Consider the following 17,639-nt stretch of genomic DNA (forward strand, 5'->3'; position numbering starts at 1 on the left):
TATTAACTAGAGAGGTTCAGAGAATTACGAATACCATTTCCTTTCAACTTCTAAATGCCAAGGCAGGACTAGAAAAAAAATGGAGACTAAGATGTTAAATGAATCCTTCAGAGAATCTTCCAATACGATTTTCCTTTTAAAATATCAAATGACATTTTTATTAAACTGACTGGCCAAAAGTTTGGTTGGAAAAAATAGATCTCCCATTGACTAAAGAGATGCTGTTATGTGCCCTTGGTCAGGACTTAAAGCTACCAACTAAAACAATCCATACTCATGTTCCCTGATATTGGCAAGAGGAACAGCTGACAAGCCAATTTAAAGCCCAGTCCTATGGCCATATATTCCATCTCTATAAAAAGGTATGCAATGATTGCATTTACTCCACATGTACACCATTATTCTAGTAGGTCTCTTTAGTACTTGGAAAGAAGAATTGAAAACCCAGTCATATTAGCCTAAACTCAAAAGTTTATTACATTATTCAGTTTAGTAATAATTTCTTGCCTTTACATGTGGCCCTGTGCAATGATGGGCTAAAGCCCTCTTCTAACTCTGCCATAGTTACCTAAAAATGGCATCAGTTCATAACCTCAGCTGTTTGGATTTTGAAAATTCCAGTTTAACTTCTACCATTCAGACATTTGAACAATTTTATTCTTCAGTCAACAAATGGATAAGGCACCTCCCATTCACTTCTTACCTATGATAAAGAATCTCATTTTTGGTCAGACACTAGTCCATTTTATGGATATTATCTGTAATGGAAAACAAATTCAGGGAAGCTCCTCAACCAAAATATTCTAGAGCAGGGGTAGTCAATAGGGAGACTGTGGGAAAAATCCAGATTGCTAGATGCTTTTGACCAGACCACAAAGCTCTGGGGTGCCATGAGCAGTTAGTGTGTGTGGGGGGGTCTAGTGCAGGTAGAGGAGTGACTGGCTGTGTGTTGGTGGGTTCGGAGGAGCTGGCGCCCGGGGCTGACTCGTAACTGGGGGGGGGGGGGTAGGTTCCCCCCGACCTCCCTAAATGAAGCCCCGCCAGGTGCACTGGAGCTCGGAGCTTCAGCCCCTGCTGGGGCTTCAGTCCCTGCCGGGCACACTAGGGTTCAGATCTTCAGTGCATCCCCAAATTACAAGTCAGCGCCAGGTGCCTGTTGGGCTCCTGCTGTCAGCACTGGGTGCCTGCCAGGGCTCCATTTAGGGAGATCTGTGATCAGAGAAAAAGGGTTCCTCAGCAAATAGTATCTTAGGCAGTCCATAGCCCACTTCACTGCTGCGGCCTTTTTCTCAATGATGAATACACTTTCTCTCTGGAGAAGAGCTTTCAGCTTATGTAGAACATGGGGTTTTCTTCTCCCTTAACTTCTTATGAAAGAAGAGCCCCTAGCTCTACATCTGAGATATTAGTTTCTCATATAAACCTCTTTGAAAAGTCTGGATTGAAAAGAACTGGGTTCTGACACATACAATCCTGTATACATGATTCCATGCTTACAGTCGAGAATTCTTGCATGAAATGCCCAAATAAATGAAGCACCGTTGTGGTTTTTGTGTTTGATTTTTAAATTCCAAAAGATGACAGTTTTAAAAGCCTACTATTTGAAGTTAACAAAACTTCTAAAACTAGTTTGTAAATTTTTAATTTACAAATCTAAAATCTCAAACAAATGTGTTAGTTATGGAAAATCTATACTATACATAATTGACTCTAGTACAATCAAACAATTACACCTTCTACATTCTTCTATATTGTTTTTCCAGGTGGAAGACTAAACAAATATTTAATTTTGTTGGTATTTGTTGTTTACAAATAAATGTTTGGCTCAGTTTCAACAGATTTTTTAAAACTATGTAAGCGGATATCATACATAGATTGAAAAATAATATTTACAATTTATGTATCTCTCTCCATCTTCAAAAGTCCTTTATAAACTTTAATAAATTTATCTAACAATTTATGCAGCAATTTCAGAGGACTGAGATTATACACTACAAACTGATGTTCAATTCATCTGATAATCCCTAATCTCTCATTTTCAGTAAAGGGTGCTTTATGTAATACAACACTTCAGTTGAAATGTTACGAGATTACACTGGGACAATACAGTGGCCAAGTTATATGGAAAAGATGCATGTGATTTTTTTCCCCATATAATTAATATAATTTTTGGAATAAATTCAGAATCTTACATAAGAGCATATAAGAACATAAGAATGGCCATATTGAGTCAGACCAAAGGTCCATCCAGCCCAGTATCCTGTCTACCGACAGTGGCCAATGCCAGGTGCCCCAGAGGGAGTGAACCTAACAGGTCATGATCAAGTGATCTCTCTCCTGCCATTCATCTCCATCCTCTGACAAAGAGGCTAGGGACACCATTCCTTAGCCACCCTGGCTAATAGCCATTAATGGATTTAACCTCCATGAATTTATTTTAAACCCCGTTATAGTCCTAACCTTCACAACCTCCTCAGGCAAGGATTTCCACAGGCTGACTGTGTGCTGTGTGTGAAGAAGAACTTCCTTTTATTTGTTTTAAACCTGCTGCCCATTAATTTCATTTGGTGGCCCCTAGTTAGTTCTTATATTATTAAATATAAATTATATTATATTAAAAGTAAATAACTTTTCCTTATTCACTTTCTCCACACCACTCATGATTTTATATACCTGTATCATATGCCCCCTTAGTCTCCTCTTTTCCAAGCTGAAAAGTCCTATCCTCTTTAATCGCTCCTTATATGTGACCCGTTCCAAACCCCTAATCATTTTAATTGCCCTTCTCTGAACCTTTTCTAATGCCAGTATATCTTTTTTGAGATGAGGAGACCACATCTGTACGCAGTCTTCAAGATATGGGCGTACCATAGATTTATATAAGAGCAATAAGATATTCTCCATCTTATTCTCTATCCCTTTTTGAATGATTCCTAACATCCTGTTTGCTTTTTTGACTGCCTCTGCACACTGCGTGGATGTCTTCAGAAAACTATCCATGGTGACGCCAAGATCTCTTTCCTGATTAGTTGTAGCTAAATTAGCCCCCATCATATTATATGTATAGTTGGGGTTATTTTTTCCAATGTGCATTACTTTACATTTATCCACATTAAATTTCATTTGCCATTTTGTTGCCCAATCACTTAGTTTTGTGAGATCTTTTTGAAGTTCTTCATAGTCTGCTTTGGTCTTAACTATCTTGAGCAGTTTAGTATTATCTGCAGTCTTTGCCACCTCACTGTTTACCCCTTTCTCCAGATCATTTATGAATAATAATAATAATAATATATGGAGATATACTTATCTCATAGAAGTGGAAGGGACCCTGAAAGGTCATTGAGTCCAGCCCCCTGCCTTCACCAGCAGGACCAAGTACTGATTTTGCCCCAGATCCCTAAGTGGCCCCCTCAAGGATTGAACTCACAACCCTGGGATTAGCAGGCCAATGCTCAAACCACTGAGCTATCCCTCCCCCTATAAAGTGAATAGGATTGGTCCTAGACCACTAGTTACCCCTCTCCATTCTGAAAATTTACCATTTATTCCTACCATTTGTTCCCTGTCTTTTAACCAGTTCTCAATCCATGAAAGGATCTTCCCTCTTATCCCATGACAACTTAATTTACGTAAGAGCTTTTGGTGAAGGACCTTGTCAAAGGCTTTCTGGAAATCTAAATACACTATGTCCATGGATCCCCGTTGTCCACATGTTTGTTGACCCCTTCAAAGAACTCTAATAGATTAGTAAGACATGATTTCCCTTTACAGAAACCATGTCGACTTTTGCTCAACAATTTATGTTCTTCTATGTGTCTGACAATTTTATTCTTTACTGTTGTTTCAACTAATTTGCCCGGTACTGACGTTAGACTTACCGGTCTGTAATTGCCGGGATCACCTCTAGAGCCCTTTTTAAATAGTGGCGTTACATTAGCTATCTTCCAGTCATTGGGTACAGAAGCTGATTTAAAGGACAGGTTACAAACCATAGTTAATAGTTCCACAATATCACATTTGAGTTCTTTCAGAACTCTTGGGTGAATGCCATCTGGTCCCAGTGACTTGTTACTGTTAAGTTTATCAATTAATTCCAAAACATCCTCCACTTACAAAATTGCAGTGAGTTTTTTTCAGAATACTTACTTGTTAAGATACAAAGGAGAAACAGATATTCTGTGTAGGAAATCAAACCTAGAAACAAAAAAAAGTGTCATGTCATATCAACTCTAATGAGCCTTCATTTGTCAAGCTTGAAAAATTAGAGTTTTCTTTCTTTTCTTTTCTTTTTTATTAACACATATATATATTACAACTGGACAAAATTGTTCAGATGAAACTTTTTCAGTCAGAAAGCAGATTTAGGTTGACTGAAACATTTTGCAAATTCACGTAGATTCCAGCAAATTGTTTCAGTCAAAAAAAAAAATTCCCAAAAAGTCAAAATGAATCATTTCAACATTAACAAAATGAAATCTTTTTCAGGCAAGATTTCACACAGGGATCTAGGCATTATTCACAAAAAAAAAAGGGGGGGGGCACTGTCACCCTCCTTATAACCTTTAGTGCAATGATTAGGGTACTCATTTGGGAAGTGGGAGACCCAGGTTCAAATCTTCACTCCAGAGCAGGGACTTGAACCCAGGGCTCCACTCCTTCTAGGTAAGTACCATAACAACCAGGCTATTGGGCATTCTAAAGGGGGGGGGGCTCTCTTACTCTGTCCCATTGAAGCTGTTCCACTTTTTATAAAATACTTGAACAGTCATTGAGGCGGGAAGAGTGAAAATGAATGACTATCTATAGCAGGGGTTGGCAACGTTGGCACGCGGCTCGCCAGGGTAAGCACCCTGGCGGGCCGGGCCACTTTTATTTACCTGCTGACACGGCAGGTTCGGCCGATCGTGGCCCCCATTGGCCGTGGTTCGCCGTCCCGGGGCAATGGGGGCGGCGAGAAGCAGCGCGGGTGAGCGATGTGCTGGTAACTGGCCCGGCCTGCCAGGGTGCTTACCCTGGCGAGCCGTGTGCCGAACGTTGCCGACCCCTGATCTATAGCCTTGTACTCAGGACACTCACCTGGGAGGGAGAACACCTACATTCCAATTCCTGCTTCAATGAATATTTATTTATACAAAATGGAACAGCTTCAAAAGGAGAGATTGAGAGAGCCCCACACTAGAACAGGCAGCCAATGGCCTGGTGGTTTAGGCACTCTGCTCCAGACTTAGGCTGTCCACATTCCAGGTGATTGCTCTAACCCAGTGGTTCTTAACCTGGGGTGCACACACTCCCTGGGGGTGTGAGATGCCCTTTCTTGGGGTGCGAGACATGCCAAAAAATTTTAGAACGTAAATCATCAAAAACACAAATTAAGCACAGGCACCATTTTTGATAAGGGGTGCGAGAACATATTTTGAGAACTAAAGGGGTGCAGGCTGTAGTAAAGGTTAGTAAAGAACCACTGCCACTGGACTAATGGTTATAAATCCCAGGGTTATAAATCACCTCCTCCTGTTTTCCAAACGTAGCCCTTCATTTTCTTTATCTTTTAGAACAAGTTAAAAATACCCAAAAGGTATTTCAATGTGAGATTAATTTCTGATATTTTGGAACTGTCAGAAAACCAAAATCTCTCTCTCTCTCTCGCCAGCAGAGAGTGGTTTGTAGTCCAGGTAAGTTGTTCTACAAATACACTTCAGCCTTACTACTAAGACACTAGGTTAAACATAGATTAGTCTCATCCCTTGAAACTAATGTGTATGGTGCATTACATCAAGTTTTTCCAAAACCCCAACTATGACACATGGAAGTATCTTATGGTAGTATACAAAGGTTTCAAATTACAATTAAAACTGTGTTCTCTCCTGATGTCAGCTGTTTAAATATGTTCAAGCTTGGGTCATAATTTTACTAAATGTTAGTACACATATCTTGTTAGGAATTTTGATTCTCACATTGCTTAACAATACACAGATTTTAGTATTTAGCTGCCTCTGTGTATCCATACATACGCTCTAATTATGCTTTGAATTTTACATTCAGCTCTTATTAGATGAGCTTATACATTTTAATTAAATACTGATTTTTAAGGCTTTGTTAAAAAGTGTAAAGTCTGAACTATTTACTGATTTAGATATATATGAAGTGCCTATTCTAGGCCTCTCAATACTTTTGCGATACGTTAAAAATCCAATCACAAAAAATTCTGAACTAGCATCTGGTTCTTACTGCAGAAAATAATTAATCAGGATTGAATTCAACATCCATATTATACGCCCATTACCACAAATTGCGCTCCTTCTTCCCCAAAAGCCTAGGTAAATAGATAATCTTGCAGCGTGCCCAGAAGGTCAGTGAATTAGGGGTATTCTGGACTCTTTTCAAAATGGGCTGCTTAAGGAACAATTATTGCCTTGAGGGTCTACTGGAAAGGCTTTAGCTCCATTAATCTTTAAGGACAGACCACCAACCTGGTTCCTAGTCCCCAACATGATAGGAGGGGCACTATCTCAAAAACATAGGAGTTATGAGTTAGTCTATAATACTGGCCAAACTTCAAGGGCCAGATTTTTTCAAGTATTTAAGTGCTGGCTGAAGATGCAGGTGCCTAGTGGGATTTTCAAAAGTGCCTACACACCTAACTCCCATTTATTTCAATGCAAGTTAATCACCTGTGTGCTCCTGAAAATCCCATTAATCTCCTATCTGCATCTTTAGGTGCCTACATACCTTTAAAAATCTAGCCCCAAACGACTAACTTCCAAACCCAAACCAAACACCTGACTAGCTGTGAGAGTTGAACCAGGAACCACCTGGAATTTTTTCATGGTCATCACAGTAGCTGTGAAATCCAAAGCTCATTCCAACAATTTGTCATCCATACACATGTTAAAATCACTGACTGCTATTAGCCTTGGTACCTCCAAGGTGGGTCAGCAGCTCACACGGACAATTTGCAGCACATCAGCTGGAACTCCTGAATTTATTCCAACTCAAATGCATCCTGGGAATCGCACAAAATGAACATATTGTAATCAATCTAGCCTGGGTGCAGGAAACTTCCAGCTTTTCAGGCTGCATACAGAAATCATGCAGAGTAGATCTTCACTTGTCTTCTTTAGGCTAATACTGTACAGAATACCTAGCTTGAGCCAACTGTACCCAAACTGGTAAAATGGTAACACCCAGCCAATGTTTGCTAGTACGTACAAGCCTTGGGGACTCAAATTAAATCATGGACTGTTGAAACTTTAGCTACTGATCTTGCACCTATCAGTATGAAGCTAAGACTGGAATTTTTGTCCTTAACTATAGGCAAAACCAGTGAAACAGAGATTATGCATTTTGACTTCACAAGGTATTTTCCTGATTTGTCTCCTCCCATACATGAATATAGGAACGGAGGAATCCAAACACTCACAATTAATTCTCTGTATACAATACTACCATATTCTCTACACACACCAACATTTTTCAACACTTTTGGCCCCCTGCAGTGGTTAGTGAATGGTCATAGCTGCCACACCTCAATGCTAGACCAAGGATCTTCAATGCGGGCTACAAAGCCAATCTAAAAAGACTATTCACTCTCCCAAACACCTTTACCAATAACACCCTAAAACTTCAACTCCGTTACCTTCAGAATCACTCCCTAAATATTCTCCAATACAACAGATCACATAATAATTCTACACCCAGGCCATTTATCCTAAAAGGGCAATGCTTCCATGATGGATATGTCTCCTACCCTCAAAAAACAAGAAAAAATACCCAGATAATTTTGGTCCTTACCACTGAGGCTGGAATGTGGGGATAATGTAAAAGGAAGGCAGTTGATTAAGCTATCATTTAATCACACCAAACCACCTAGGGTTTCACACCCCCAAATGAACCCTTAAACACACGTAAATTCACCAAATTTGAACCTCTTTCCTCTCCCGCCCTAGCTGCACCCCTAATTTCAGAAAATAAGATAAACAAACATATTTAATTCTTCTCCCACTTCCCCAGTTTAAATGGAAATCCCTGGAGTAAACCTCCTGATGCCGCTGGTGGTTGTGGTGGTGCTGCTAAAGTAGGGAAGGCTTCTAAGCAGTTCTAATACTATCCATTTTCCTTATAAGTCAGTATCTCACTCCCCCCCCTCCCAAATTGTGGATTTGTAAACAAAATGTAACTACTTCTGCTAGCACTTCAAATTTAAAAGCAGTTACTCTAATAATAAATACAACCATGTATTCTGTCTTGTGTCATCTAGATTTCGTACAGCACCTAAGAAACTGAGAATTACTGTTATGTGTCAAAGGCCAGTTCCAATTTTTCATTAGGTCTGTAACTACTTGGAAGGTCAGCTACCTAGAGATCAAATGCGGCTGAGATATAGATAAAGGGATGTAAAACACCCTTGAGTAATCAGTCAAATGTAAATTATTTTACAGATTGTTTTTCAGTGTTTGATACCACCTTCTTTGTTGTAAAACAAAGGAAGAGCAACTGTGAAGTAGTATGTCAGCAGACATGAAGGGAGCTATCTAGGAGGCCTTGAAAGCATTCCCTCCTTTTGTTTATACTAGTATATTGCAACCTATGGACAGATAGTTCTGGTTGACTGCCCTGAGTGTTATGGGAGAAAGATTCTGGAATGACTATTGCTCAGAAAGAAGGGTTAACTTGAAGACCACATAGAAGGTGCAGAGATCACTTGAGGTGAAAATAATTCAAATAAAAAGCCCTGGGCCCTATCCTTATCTGGTGTAAATTGGTGTAGCTAAATTGATTTCAATGAAGCTCTGCCAAAATACACCAGCTGAGGACCTGTCCATCTACATACTTGATATCAAAACGCATATATTGTAGCAATAAAGCCTAATGGAGAGGCAGTGTGAACTAGGGGATTAAGACTGGATTAGGACTCTGGAGATCTCGATTCTATTCCTATCTCTGCCTTTGGCATGTTATCTCTCCGCCTCTCAGATTCCTCATCTATAAAATGGAGACAATGATACCTCTTTTGTAAAGTACTTTGAACCTACTAATTAAAAGCACTATTATTAGTCTACCACTTTGCTCCAAGTTTACACCATATTAATTTCAACTGACTCTCACTGACAGAAAACTGGAGTAAAACATTGGTGAATCAGATGCAGAAATTTTAGAGACATGTGTATTACACAATTCACAAAACTTATTGGATACGCTTTTTAATGGAGAATATTGATATAATAGGTTCTAAAATAGTTCAATAAAGAATTCAAATAACGTAGAGACATAGTTGTTTTGTCTGTGTGGAATTTGGAGTTGAATCAATTGCTCCAAGAAATACCATTGTGGGTTGCAAACAGAAAAAAAAGTTACGGAAGCTTTCTTAGAAGAGTTATTTATATTGCATATGTGATTGCCTATTATATGGTAATGTTTACATTATTCAGATTATATCTGGGTCTTTTAAAAGTAGAGTCACATCAACAACTATCAATAGAACATACGATGTAATTCTCAGTTGATATGAAGATTATTTTATTATCAAATACTGATAAGAAACAAGCACCTTGTGCTTTCTCCCATGTTGCCTCATGCTTGGGAGGATCTGCCTGTAAGTATCCACAAAGCTACTTCACTATACTCTTTCAAATATCTTCTTTAAAATCTCCTTTGCTGTGATGTCCCCCAAAAATTGACAATGACTCTTCCACTAGTGTGCTGAGACCACTGCCTATCATGCCAAATGCAATAGAGCCCTTGTAGGGTTAGGTGGTCTACTGGATAGCACACTCAGTATCGCCTCTCAGCAGGAAAGCCCTTCAGTCCAGTTCCTCACCCAAGGATGGGTTTAGCTTCCTCTTAGGTTTTCAATGTCCTTGCCCTTTTCTTATCAGACATGCAGTAAGAGTGGCATGTGGCTTACGCCCCCTCCTGCAGCAGGGGAATTAGGCAGGGGAGCCTGTATGTGTTCCCCCCCATTATTAATTAAAGTGTCATTTAGCATGCAATTTAGTCAAACTTTTAATTAAATAATTCCTTTATATTTTACTTCACTACTTTTCTAAATTGAAGGTACATTTGATGTAGCTATCCAGTTTTGCACCTTGTATCATGCAAATAATTTAATATTGCTTTCATGTGAACTGCACAGGAACTTCTCAGCCTAACAAAGTAGTTGCATAGTAAGGTATCTTTTAATAAAGGATAGGTCACCAAAAACAAAAATAAAAAAGTGTTGCTGGAATTCTGCAACAGCCTTGCATGAAGGAGATATACTTAAGGACTGAGGAGTAACACAGTTAAAATATATAAATAAATATATGGTTTTAACAAATGTTATGTGAAGGGTGAGAAAGGCAATTCCTATAGTTAAATATTTAAAATTTGAGCCCTAATTTTAATACTAGTTCTTACAGAATCTTTACTTATGTATGTATATTTTTCAGTGGAATAAGGAATATGTAATAAATAATAGTTATACCTCATGTAGTGCTTTTCATCAGTAGAGCTCAAAGCATTTTCCAAGATTGGATGTTTTACAGATGGAAAAACTGAAGCACGGTTACTTTGCCCAATGTCTCAACTGGAAATAGAACCCAGATCTCCTGAGTCCTAGCACGTTGTTCTAAGCACATAACTGAACCAATGTTTATAAACATTTTAAAAATGAAATTTTTGTGTTTCATTTAGATGATCTAAATCTCATTTTTATGGAGCCAAATTCTTCAGAGCAGAAAGTATACTATGGTCATTTCTCTTGCAGGCATAACATATTTATAAGGTGCACAAGAGCTATGCACAGGACAGGTTCCACTGCAACTTTATACATGCTAAGTGTACTTGCTACATACTCTCTAGTTTTGAAATATTCTAAAGTTCATATGAATGGACTTAGGTACGGTAACTTCTCATTTAACGTCATCCCGGTTAACGTCGTTTCGTTGTTATGTTGCTGATCTAGTAGAGAACATACTCATTTAAAGTTGCGCAATGTTTGCTTATAATGTTGTTTGGCTGTGGGGGCTTGGTACCAGGGTGGGCCAGCAAGCCCCCTATCAGCTCCCCTCCACCCTCCTCAGCGCTTCCCGCCCGCCGGCAGCCCCGTGGGTCAGCAACTCCCCTCTCTCTCCCTGCGCCTCCCACCTGCAGCAATCAGCTGTTTCAAGTCATTCAGGAGGTTTGGGGGGGAGGAGTGAGGACACAGTGGGGTGGGGCCTTGAGGGAAGGGGTGGAGTGGGGGCAGGCCTGGGGCAAAGCTGGGGGTTGAGCACCCCATGGCACTTTGGAAAGAACAGCAAGAGGAGCAGCCGGACGATCCACTCTCTTTCACCCTCTGACTCCACCACCTCAACCAAGCTTCACAATCATCATTGGTGAGTACAGTATTAAATTGTTTAAAACATATACTGTATATGTCTTTTGTCTGGCAAAAAAAATTCCCCTGGAACCTAACTTCCCCATTTACATTAATTCTTTTGGGGAAATTGGATTCGCTTAACATCATTTTGCTTAAAGTCACATTTTTCAAGAACATAACTACAACCTTGAGTGAGGAGTTACTGTATAATAAATCCTGAAGCTTTAAAAAAAGAAAAACCCTTATTTCAGGGCTTCAGTGCCTCTCTTCGATTTAATGCTGACAATAGTGAGCAGCAAATGGTTTTCATGACCATGAAGTTGAGGTATACTGCAACATTTTTAGTACCGTTCCAAAGATGAGCTTAGTTTTGGGGGTTTCTTTATAGCTTTATTATAAATCTTTAGTTCAGTTTGAAACCTAACAAAAACTGAACAGCAGTCATCCCAATATTGGTATCTGGCAACAGCACAGAAAAATGCCTCCAGCCCCAATACTCAGAAAGGACTTAACTCTTCCACGGTCTCATTCTAACAAGAATCACCAGCTCAGGCAGACTAGTATTTCAAGATCACTTTATTCAACCTGCTGTAATAGATAATATTTTTGTTTGTACCATCTTGTAATAGTTGTCTGACTTAACTAATTTAAGGCCAGATTTAATTAAAAAACTCCATGAGTCTTCGGCTACTGTGGAAATAAATGCAAGACTAAATAGATTAATTTGGATGGCTTTTACAAGTTTCCATAGTACAGAAACCAGCAGGTTTTTAGTGAATATGTATTTTTTTTAAAATATGCCAGATTATATCTTTTCCAGGGCCGGCTCCAGGCACCAGCTTGCCAAGCAGGTGCTTGGGGTGACCACTTCGGAGAGGGGTGGCATGTCCAGCTATTCAGCGGCAATTCCGCAGACGGTCCCTCACTCCCACTCGGAGGAAGGACCTCCCGACGAATTGCCGCCGCAGATCGCGATCGCAGCTTTTTTTTTTTTGTGCCGCCTGAGGCGGCAAAAATCCTGGAGCCGGCCCTGATCTTTTCCCAATAATTAATGTGACGTTTGATGGTCAGAAGCTATGAAGATTTTCAAGAAATCAAAACCTTGATCTGCAGAATTTTAGAAATTGCTAATGCATAAATCTAATTTTCTTGATTAAAGAGTTGATGTAATATATGGGATTTTAGAAGTTACCAATTAGTGTTGTGGTGAACATGAATAATTGTGAAGTTTTTCAAGGAAATCAATACACATTACTATCTTTGCATCTACCAAAACTGAAAGTCATTCTGTATCCTTTAATTTAAAGTATTTTATCTCTGTCTCTTTTGCAGGTAATTCTCATTAGAAGGACAAAATTAAACTTGAAACATTTAAATACCAATACAACACACTTCAAAAAACTGTTCCAGATTCAGATAGTACTATATATAGCGATCCTACGGCAGCTGCAATCATGATCAAACAATGCAGATGTTGAAGGAAACTTTGCTAGTCTCTAAAATGTAAAAGACAACTGTTTTCCCTCTTTTTGGAAAAAAAATTAAGGGTTCAGCTTAAAAGTACATATTTTAGCAACAATATTTCTACTATACAGAATCTAAAATAGATGTAGTAAAGTCATTCAGTAAAATAAATCTTCCTCACCTTTCTCTCTAAGATTACGGAAAAGTTTTGATGATCCTTTCCAAACTGGTGGTGTCTCTATAAGTATCTGATTCAATTCCTGAAAGAAAAAAAATATTAAAAAACACAAAGTAGTTGGTAAAGTCGTTATCAGATTAAATAGTGAAATCTAAGAAACCAAGACCAGAGACAAGTAATTTTACACAAACTTCCTATTTAACTTAATTCCCAGCGTATGGCAGTTGTAAGTGGAAAAATTTTAGCTTAGAAAAGCACATGGGCCCTGATCCAGCAAACACTTAAACACAGTGTAAGGTTAGCTCATGTGAGTAGTCCGATACCAGGCTCATGAGCAAATCTGTATTCATAGTTAACAGTTTGTAGGACTGGGGTCTTATATGTAACTCAGTACACCTTATGCATGACTGAACTTTTCCATTTGTTGCTACAACTCATTCACTAACGTATTTTTATTGGGGGACTGATCCATAGCCATTGAAGTCAATGGAAAGACTCCACTGGAAAGACTTCAATGGTTTAGGCCCCAAATTTGGTTGCATTGCTTTTATGTCTAACTTCACTTACACCAAAACAAATTTTACACTAGAAACCTGATAATGGGCTTCTTCAGGCTTACAAGTCATTCAGCACCTTGCAGGGATACCAGGATAGATTCTGCTCTCAATTACACCAATGAAAAGTGCAAATCAAACTGCAATAATTCCAATAAAGTCAATAGACATATAACAATTTAACACCAGTATCAATAAGAGCAGAATTTTGTCAGCTGAGCACCCTCAACTTCTGCTGAGTTTCACAGGAGTTGAGAATGCTCAGTACTCTCAAGAGGCATTCCCACACCTTGCAGGAATGGGTCACATGAGTTTTACACATGCAGTCAGGGAGAAGAAACATATTATGGAACCTTCATATCCATAACATTTTGATTTTCAAATCATCACTACAAGCTTCTGGTAAATAATCTACAGAACAATAATTATTTGCAGAAATAATTTCAGATAATTAAATCTATTAAAATCATGATTTGTTCCGGGACAATGCACAAACAGAAAGTGCTACAATTTGTCAAACGGTTTTCTAAAAATTATTTACTTATCTCTACTCCTGGTAATCTGGTTAATTACTATATTAAAATAAATTGCAGATTTTTGATTATTAATAATTAACAACAAAAAATAAATTTTAAGTGAGAACAGATTTTACTGTAATCTAACTGCAGTAGAGTAAACAAAAAAAGTGTAGAATTTATATTATTTATTGAAGGCAATCCAGTTGGAGAGATACACATGATAAGGTAACCAAACTAAAGATCCTGTCTGGGAACATTGTACAAAAACAAAAGAGCTTGCTACTTTTAGATCTGGTGCCATTTCTTCCTAATAAAGTGCTCAGTCATGCAACTGGGTCTACATGGGTGCAGAAGTCTGCACAGTCCACTCGGAGGATCAGAGCATGAACCTCGTTTCAGATTAACCAGAAGCATAATGGAAGCCAAACAAACAAAAGGCAAATCATTATATTTTGAGATTTATAAAGTGTTGTTGTACCGGTGTTAGTCGCAGGATATTGGAGAGACAAGGTGGGTGAGGTAATGTCTTTTATTGGGCCAACTTCTGTTGGTGAAATCGACAAGCTTTCTTTGGGCCAATAAAAGATATTACCATCCACCCCATCTCGCTGAGATTTATACAGTTAGTTACAATTTTCAGCATATATTTGAGGGATGTGATACATAGTGGGATTGAAAAATGATGTAGAGTTTAAGGCCAGAAGGGACCACAAGATCATCTTGTCTGACATCTGTATATCACAGGCCACCAACACACTAAACACTACACCCAAAAGTAGACCAAAGTATTACAACCTAGGAGACTAAACTATTATGTGAAACAGGCAGAGAATAGCAGGGACTGAGGTGCACCAATTCCTAAGCCCCCTGCAATGGTAGGGAAATGATTAAGTGTGACATACCCAGCAAGTGACTCTCACCTCAGACTGCAGAGCATGGTGAAAAAACCCCTAGGCCACTGCCAATTTGACCTGGGAAAAAATTCCTTCCCAACACCACATATGGCAATAAGTTACATCCTGAGCATGTGAGCAAGAACCAGTAAGCTAAGCACCTGAGAGAGAAAATGCCGAATGCCAAATCAAAGCACCACCCCATCCACTCTCTCATCTCCAGCTGTGGCCATCTTGATGCTTCACAGGAAACAAGCAAAAAAATTGTATTGGGGGAGATCCCTTCCTGATCCCTGCAAGAGACTGGCCCTGAAGCATGAGATTTTAGGAATAGAAGAAAAACCAGAAGGAACCTCCAAAGGATGCCAAGCCCAGATCCTACAATCACAAGCAACCTCATCACACAATCTGACTCATATATTTATCCAGCTCTCTCTTAAAACTAAGTAAGTTGTTTGCTCCCACAACTCCTATTGGGGAGGCTGTTCCAGAATCTCACTCATCTGATGGCTAGAAACCTTCTAATTTCCAGCCTGAATTTGTTCAGAGATAGTTTATACCCATTTGTCCTTTAGCTTAAATAGTTTTTCTCCCTCCCTGGTGTCTATTCTCCTTATGCATTTATATAGAAAGCAATCATAATCCCCCTCAGTCTTCATTTTGCCATCTGAGCAATTTTAGTCTTCTCTTCTAAAATAAGCTCTTCATTCCCATCATCACCCTAGTAGCCCTTCTTTGTACCTGCTCCAATCTGAATTCCTCATTCTCAAACATGGGTGACCAGAATTACACGCAGTATTCCAAATGGGGTCTTGCCCTATCTCTACGGCAAACACCTCGCCTGATATACTTGCCCTTTTCCATCATGTTGCTGACTTGCATTCATCCTGAGATTGACTAATACACAAAGATCTTTCTCCTCCTTTGCCATATCTGACAGAGACACCCGCAACATACAGCAGAAATTCTTGTTATTAGTCTCTCAGGATATGTTTACCGTGCAATACAACATCCATGGCTGGCCCAAGTCAGCTGATTCGGACTCTCAGGGCTCAGGCTGCAGTGCTATAAAATGGTAGTATAAACATCTGTGCTTGGGCTGGAGCCCAGGCTCTGGGACCCCATGAGTGTTTCACCTTGCATTTTGTACTATTAAATTTCACATTATTTCTCTCTCTCCAATTCTCAAGGTATTCCAATTCTTCCTGCATAATATTCCAGTCCTCCTGTGTATTAATGATGCCTCCCAACTTTGTATCATTAGCAAACTTTTTGTGCCATGGTCATTAATAAAAACACTAAATACAATCAGTCCCAAGTTCCTTGAGGAACTCCACTAGCAACCTCCCTCCAAACTGACTGTTCACCTTTCAGAACAAAACACTGCCTTCTCCCCTTTAGCTAGTTCCGTACCCACCTTATAATTCTTGTACTAATGCCCATCTTCTCTAACTATTAATTTCCCATGTGGTACCATGTTAAATGCTTTACTGAAGTCTGTATATTAGATTTACTGTATTTCCCTTATCTAAAAAAATCAGTTTTTTTCCTCAAAGAAGGAAATTATGTTAGTGTGGCAACATGGGTTTACCAAAGGTGCATTGCACTCCATTTTCCATTTGCCTCTATTCATTTAATTATTTTTTCCTTCACAATTTGTTCTAAAGCCTTGACTATGGCTGAGGTCAGACTAACAGGTCTGTTATAAACCAGATCCCTTACCCCCCTCCCCTTTAAAAAAAATATAGGCATGATGTTAGCTATTCTTCAGTCAGAAGGTACTACCCCAAAAAGACTGAAATTTTAAAAATCGTTGCTACCAGACTAGCAATTTTATGTGTCAGTTCTTACAGTATTCTAGAACAGAAATTATCCGGTCCCCCCATTTTGAGTACATTAAGTTTTTCTTCCACTCAGAAGTGGTAATTTCCATTTCTGTAAACTGATTTCCATCAGCCACACTGTCCTTCATGCCCATATTCCATCTTATCATCCTTACTGAAAACCAAGCCAAAGTATTCATTTAGTTTTTTGGCCATACCTAGATTAGTCTCCTCCGCATCCACACTGTATAATGGCCCAACCTCATCCTTCCTTATTCTCTTTATATATAATAAATAAGAGGTTTTTAGTTTTATATAATTTCCTTGGTAAGTGCTAATTCAGCTTGACTTTTAGCAATTCTTATTTTATTCCTACATTTTCTAACTTCTAGCATGTAGATTTCTTCGCTGATCAATCCTTTTTACCATTCCCTATAGGCTCTCTATTTACACTTAGTAACCTTTCTGAGGTGGTGTAGCGGGGTGGTTACCCCGCTCCTGCCCTGAAGGGCTTAAAACAGCCAGGGAGAGGGCTGTGGCAGGGAAAAGCTAGGCCGATTGGGGAAGTAGCCACAGCTGGGCTATGCCCCAATCAGGCCCAGCTGGTCCCTATAAAAGGCTGTGAGCCAGAGGCCCAGAGGAAGTCTCTCTCTGCATTCAGAGAGAGAAGGTCCTGGCTGCAGGAAGCTAGAGACAGGGTACCTGAGTGGAGCAGGGCTGGGGAAAGGCAGAGGAGCTGGGGAGCTCCAGCCTGGAAAGCCCCAGGCTGCAGCCTAGCATTGGGCTAAAAGGTACTGGGGGTTGCAGAGGGCAGCCCAGAGGTAGGCCAAGGCAGCAGGTCCAAACCCAACCTTGCCAGTGATGAGTAGGC

At 39.4% G+C, this 17,639-nt stretch overlaps 1 protein-coding gene across 9 annotated transcripts in view; it reads right to left on the bottom strand.

The window, feature by feature from the left end:
• Positions 1 to 17,639, bottom strand: part of MICU3 (mitochondrial calcium uptake family member 3) — a 120,628-nt gene that overhangs the window by 60,436 nt on the left and 42,553 nt on the right. For all 9 annotated transcript variants that reach the window (XM_042841925.2, XM_065598023.1, XM_042841924.2 and 6 more), the window contains exons 4-5: positions 12,984 to 13,062; positions 4,147 to 4,194 (exon numbers count right to left, since the gene is read on the bottom strand). In XM_042841925.2, coding sequence (XP_042697859.2) covers positions 4,147 to 4,194; positions 12,984 to 13,062 — 127 coding nt within the window. The remainder of the gene's footprint in view (positions 1 to 4,146; positions 4,195 to 12,983; positions 13,063 to 17,639) is intronic.

This window comes from Chrysemys picta, chromosome 5 (assembly GCF_011386835.1).
Source record: "Chrysemys picta bellii isolate R12L10 chromosome 5, ASM1138683v2, whole genome shotgun sequence".
In the NCBI taxonomy this organism is placed as follows: domain Eukaryota; kingdom Metazoa; phylum Chordata; order Testudines; family Emydidae; genus Chrysemys; species Chrysemys picta.